The sequence below is a fragment of the Teleopsis dalmanni genome, chromosome 1 (assembly GCF_002237135.1).
Source record: "Teleopsis dalmanni isolate 2A chromosome 1, ASM223713v2, whole genome shotgun sequence".
In the NCBI taxonomy this organism is placed as follows: Eukaryota; Metazoa; Arthropoda; class Insecta; order Diptera; family Diopsidae; genus Teleopsis; species Teleopsis dalmanni.
The window spans coordinates 63,946,222-63,952,456 of NC_051846.1; the positions used below are offsets into that span (position 1 = coordinate 63,946,222).

The 6,235-nt window shown below is 40.9% G+C and overlaps 1 protein-coding gene across 1 annotated transcript in view; it reads left to right on the forward strand.

Moving 5' to 3' along the window:
- Positions 1–843: 843 nt before the first annotated feature.
- The window catches only part of LOC119682944, a 5,647-nt gene continuing 255 nt past the window's right edge, over positions 844–6,235 (forward strand). Inside the window, exons 1-3 of the mRNA XM_038096522.1 lie at positions 844–1,183; positions 1,274–2,536; positions 2,612–6,002. Coding sequence (XP_037952450.1) covers positions 844–1,183; positions 1,274–2,536; positions 2,612–6,002 — 4,994 coding nt within the window. The remainder of the gene's footprint in view (positions 1,184–1,273; positions 2,537–2,611; positions 6,003–6,235) is intronic.

Genomic DNA, 6,235 nt, shown 5'->3' on the forward strand with positions numbered 1-6,235 from the left:
TATTGTCCAATTGGTGGTTCTCGGTTTAGGTACGCTAACCTCAAAACAGAACCTCGTGTCCGCATCAAGATCGCGCTCGACAGTTAAATTCACAACAACAAGATATCTTTACTTGTTGATTGTACATACTTTCGCTTTTATTGTTTTTGGTTAATTTGTAACCATTAATGTGCGCGTGTGAATACTTTTTCTAACCAGCTATATAGCTAACGTGTGCTAACCATTATAATATATCGTACATCTATATATATATTACATATGTACTATCGTACGTATATACTCTTGTGCAATTGGTGGTTCTCGGTTTAGGTTCGCTAACCTCAAAATAGAATCTCGTGTCCGCATCAAGGTCGTGCTCGACAGTTAAAATAACAACAACAAGATACCTTTACTTGTTGATTGTACATACTTTCGCTTTTATTGTTTTTGGTTAATTTGTAACCATAATGTGCTCGTGTGAGTATTGCTCCTAAACGGTTATATATCTAAAGTGTGCTAACTTTAATAATATCGTACATCTGTACATATATACTATATACTATCGTACGTGTGTACTATTGTGCATTCTATGGTTCTCGGCTTCGGTTCCGCTAAGCGCCAAATAGAACCTCGTGGCTGCATCAAGGTCGCGTTCAACAATTACAACAACAACAACAAGATAACTTTACTTGTTGATTACTGGTTATTATTTGCTTCCAATCAGTTAGTGTGCGGGTTCGTCAACGTCGCGTCTGACAACAACCACCGTAAGAACAGTTCAATTTCGTAAAGTTCGCTGCTGCTATTGTGAGTTTTCGACTTCGTCAAATCCTTTGCTGTTCCTAGGTATCTACAACTGTTCCAATGGCAACGGCAGAGCCACCCACTACGGCAGAACTGTCAGAACTAAAACAACAGCGAGCCTCGACGAAAGCGAGCATTTCAAGGATCAAGACGTTCGTCAAAGGAAAGAGTAATTCGCTCTCACAACCAGAACTGAAATGTCGACTAGGTATTTTAGAATCATATTTTAAACAAATCTTAGCTTTTCAGACGTTGATCGAGAAATTAGATGCAACTGACTCAGCTAGAGATGAATTAGAAGACCTATACGTTTCCACCAAAGTATTAATCATGTCTCAACTGCAGGAAGAGGCCCACAATGCATCAGTGCTAGACGTAACAGCAATGATGCCCACCTCAAGTAAAAAATTACCACTGTTAAAATTACCTACATTCAGTGGTAAGTACTCGGATTATAACAATTTTATTAATTCGTTTCTCCAAATCATAGATCGCGAAATATACCTCACAAATATTGAAAAATTTAATCACTTACTGAACTGCCTTACTGGTCAAGCTCTAGAGACAGTACAGGCATTTCCTATTTCGAATGAAAACTATCCAAAGGCTCTGGATAGGCTTAAATCGCGCTATGACAATAATAGCCTAATCTTCGCCGAAAATATCGCGACACTATTTGATCTACCAGCAGTATCGGGTCAGTCAAGCCAACAACTCCGTAGTCTGGTAAACAATGCATCCGCTTTGTATGGTTCACTCTGTTCGCTAGGTACAGAGAAACAAATATGTGAGGCTCTACTTATCTCGCTAATCATGCAAAAAACGGACGCAATTACACGTAGGAAATGGAATGAATCGCGTAACTTTGACACATTACCCAGTTGGGAAGATTGCTCAAAATTGTTGGATAGACATTGCCAGTTTCTCGAATCACTTGACAGTGGAAACGGCAATCAGTCATCATCACAACGTAAACCTAATAGTCTTAACTCCAAGACTAACAGACGCTCAAAACAATACGCATTTGTTGCATCTACATCTAGCAATTCTTGCTCATTTTGTTCCAGCAATGAACACCTAATACAGAATTGTCATCGTTTTAAGGCACTGGAGGTGGTTCAAAGGTTTGAAAAGGTGAAGAGCCTAAAACTCTGCATAAACTGCTTATCGCCACGCCATCATGTGGTTAATTGCACATCAACGTTTAAATGTAAGGTTTGCGCAAAGCCACATCACACTCTCTTGCATCATTCGCAATTGCCAACGAATATTAAGAGCGCGGGATCATCACGACGCACAGAACACGCTGCTATGCCCAACGACAACGTTGCCAGCCATTCCCATCTTAATATGTCATCGGCCGAGCAAATAATTCTAGCCACTGCATTGGTTTTAGTGAAGGATTCATCGGGAAGTTATCAAGTGGGTAGAGCCTTACTTGATTCATGCTCTCAGGTCAACTTCATAACGGAGGAGTTTTCAAAGAAGCTTAGTTTAGCAAAACATAAACATCGGTTGCATGTTTCCAGTATTGGTAGTTCGTTGACCAACATTAAGTATCAGACGCTCACATCAATCAAATCTCGTCATTCAAATTTTGAACTTGCTTTAAACTTTGGTATTACGAATCACATCGCATATCAACCAAGTTCTGAAATCGATATATCGTCGTGGAAGGTTCCACCAAATACACCTCTCGCCGATGAGCAATTCTTTAAATCCAAGCGCGTTGATCTTTTGCTTGGAGCTGAAAGTTTCTTTGATATTTTGTCTGTCGGTCAAATCAAACTAGGTGAAAATCTTCCAGTACTTCAAAAAACACTATTAGGATGGATTGTATCTGGCAAGTACAAGGGTCAGCCATTTGCATCACCAGCAGCAAAATGCCTATTATCAGTTGAAGATACAGTCTCCGATCAATTAGAAATGATGTGGAAGATAGAGGAAGTGCAACCGGCTTCAAAGTCATGGTCACCAGCACATGTTGCGTGTGAGTCATTATATCGTGAAACGGTCCACCAAAATGCGATGGGAAGAATTGTCGTTCGGTTACCATTCAAAGATTCGCCAGATTGTCTTGGTTTGACACACAATATCGCCTTACGCCGTTTTTGTTCTGTAGAACGGCGATTGTCATCTAATCGTGCACTGAAGCAAGACTATCAAGAATTCATGAAACAATATCGAGAGCTCGGACACATGACGCGTGTTGAGACTCCGAAAACCAACGAACCACATTATTATATCCCTCATCACTGTGTTTTAAAACCGTCGAGCACTTCGACCAAGCTGAGGGTGGTTTTTGATGCGTCATGTCCAACAACTTCGCAACGTTCATTAAATGATATTCTACTGGTCGGCCCGACAATTCAGCCGGAGTTATATTTGTTGCTACTTCAATTTCGTTTGCACCGATATGCCTTGACGGCTGACATTGTTAAGATGTACCGACAGATACTGATAGATGAACCAGATCGAAAATTCCAATATATTTTTTGGCGAGATACGGAGTCCGATCCTGTTAGTACTTACGAGTTGAATACAGTCACTTATGGTACTGCATCAGCACCTTTTCTAGCAACCAGGAGTTTGCAGTATTTGGCGGACAAATTTGAAACACAATACCCAATAGGCGCTGCACTCATTAAATCATCGTTCTTTGTCGACGACTTCTTAGGTGGAGCAGATTCCATTGATCAACTCACCAATATCAGACATCAGTTAACGGCCATTCTACAGAAGGGTTGCTTCGATCTTGACAAATGGCATTCAAACCATCATGACTTCATCAGCGATACTACAACAAAGAGTTTGAATCTTGATACAGATACAGTCACCAGCGCCCTAGGCATCAAGTGGCACCAAATGCAAGATGTTTTCCTATTTTCGTTCAATGCGCAACCAGGTCAAATTGTAACAAAACGCACCATTTTATCCCTTGCGTCTTCATTATTCGACCCGCTTGGATTACTAGCACCGATCATACTCGTAGCAAAAATTATGATGCAAGAATTGTGGCTTTTGCGTGTGGACTGGGACGAGTCAGTCCCTCAAAATCTTCACTCAGCTTGGAAAACATTTATTCAAGATCTTACAACGCTTTCATCGGTTAAGGTGCCGAGATACTGCCTATCCATAAACTATCAACAGGTTGATGTACACGGCTTCTGTGACGCTTCAATACGCGCATATGGTTGCTGTATATTTCTCCGATCACAAAACACATCAGGTAAGGTGACGGTCAGGCTATTCACTGCAAAATCCCGTGTGGCACCTATAAAGCGGAAGTCGCTACCTAAACTAGAACTCTGTGGTGCCTTACTTCTTGCCAAACTGTATCAGAAGGTCCAACCAATATTTGCGCAATTTAAGGGTGAAACGTTTTTTTGGACTGATTCACAGATTGTATTACATTGGTTGAAGCAGCACTCATCAACCCTGTCTGCATTCGTTGGCAATCGAGTAGCGGAAATTCAAGATATTACCGCAAATGGGCAATGGAGACACGTTCCTACCCAATCCAACCCGGCAGATGTTGTGTCGCGCGGCTGTAACATCCGCCAATTATCAGAGTCTTGTTGGTTTACGGGGCCGGAATTTTTGTTACTCGCTGATAAATACTGGCCGCATTTGAAATGTCACAACCTGGATATGGAAGAAGTCAATAAAGAGACGCGAAAGGTTGTATTCGTTAACACAAATGAAGACAACTACGTATTACAGGTATTGTCAAGATATAGTTCATACACTAAGATGCTACGAGTAATAGCGCAGGTACAGCGTTTTTATCATGTAACCAAGAATAAATTGAAGAACGGAGAATGTACCCTCCAACCTATTCAGCTACAAAAGGCATTGCACTGTATTATTTGGGTCATCCAACAGCAATTCTTCGAAATTGATATACAACGCCTACAACGAGGGAACCCAGCCGAAGGTACATTAAAGCATCTAAATCCCTTCCTGGACAATGTATTCGGTTATCAATTACTAAAGGTGGGAGGTCGCCTCGAGCTGAGTGACATCTCAGTAGGCCAACGTCACCCTATTTTGTTGCCGAAGGGCTGTTATTTTGTGGAACTTTATGTTCGGCATATACACTTGTGCAACTATCATGCAGGCGCAAAAGCACTAATTGCCCTTACTCGACTAAACTTCTGGATAATTAATATTCGAGAAATTGCACGCCGAGTCGTGCACTCGTGTATTCACTGCGTGCGTTATAAACCCAAACTACTTAATCAAATGATGGGTAATCTCCCAATCGAACGCCTCACTCCAAGCCGTCCATTCGCGCGTACTGCGGTAAATTTTTGCGGTCCGATATTAACGTATCTCCGAATTCGGGGACGGGTTCCATATAAGACCTATATAGCCGTGTTCGTTTGTTTGTCTACAAAGGCAGCTCATCTAGACGTGTCAGACTTATCTACGGAGGCATTTATTGCAGCACTGAAAAGGTTAATCGGTAGACGAGGGTTACCATCAGACATCTATTGCGATAACGCCACAAACTTCGTTGGGGCTAACAACAAACTAGCAGAGTTAAAAAGGATGTTTTTCGAGAAGTCTAATCAAGTGATGCTGCAGACCTTTTGCAGCAACCAATTCATAAATTTCAATTTTATACCGCCCCGAGCACCTCACTTTGGAGGTCTATGGGAAGCGGCTGTAAAAAGCGCGAAAGGCCATCTGTATCGAACACTATCAAATACTCGACTCACCTTTGAGGAGCTTGGAACAGCACTGATTGAAATCGAAGCTATCTTAAATTCGCGACCAATCACACCTCATTCTTGTGACCCGAGCGATTATGAAGCGCTAACGCCAGCACATTTTCTTATCGGTGGGCCGCTCAAAACTTTATCTGAACCAAGTCCTCAGTATGAAGCTACTTCATTAATTGATAAATGGTCTCGTATAACCGCAGTCAAACATCACTTCTGGCGCAGATGGTCTAGAGACTATCTGAATGAGCTGCAGATACGCACCAAATGGACAGAAGAACAATCTAACATCACCGAGGGGGCTCTGGTTCTAATCCATGAAGACAATATGCCTCCACTACGCTGGTTGATGGGCCGAATCGTGCATTGCATCAGGGGTCCAGATAATTTGGTTCGTGTTGTTGATGTGCAAACCCCAAAGGGAGTAATACGCCGTCCAATCCACAAACTCGCACTATTACCAATTGAAAATCCTTTCAAGGGGGGCGGAATGTTAGAGCGGTTAAAGTCAAATTGTTAATATTGTAGGATTCTGTAGAATTATTAATTGATGTGTTATATGATTTATATATTATAATTTATTATATTTTAATCTATTGTAAATCATATTGTATAATTAAATTATTATAATTAATATATTATATAATTCATATATATATATAATATTTTATATGGTTAATATATGGTTAATTAATTTATCTAACTAACCCTGTATAAGATGTAAT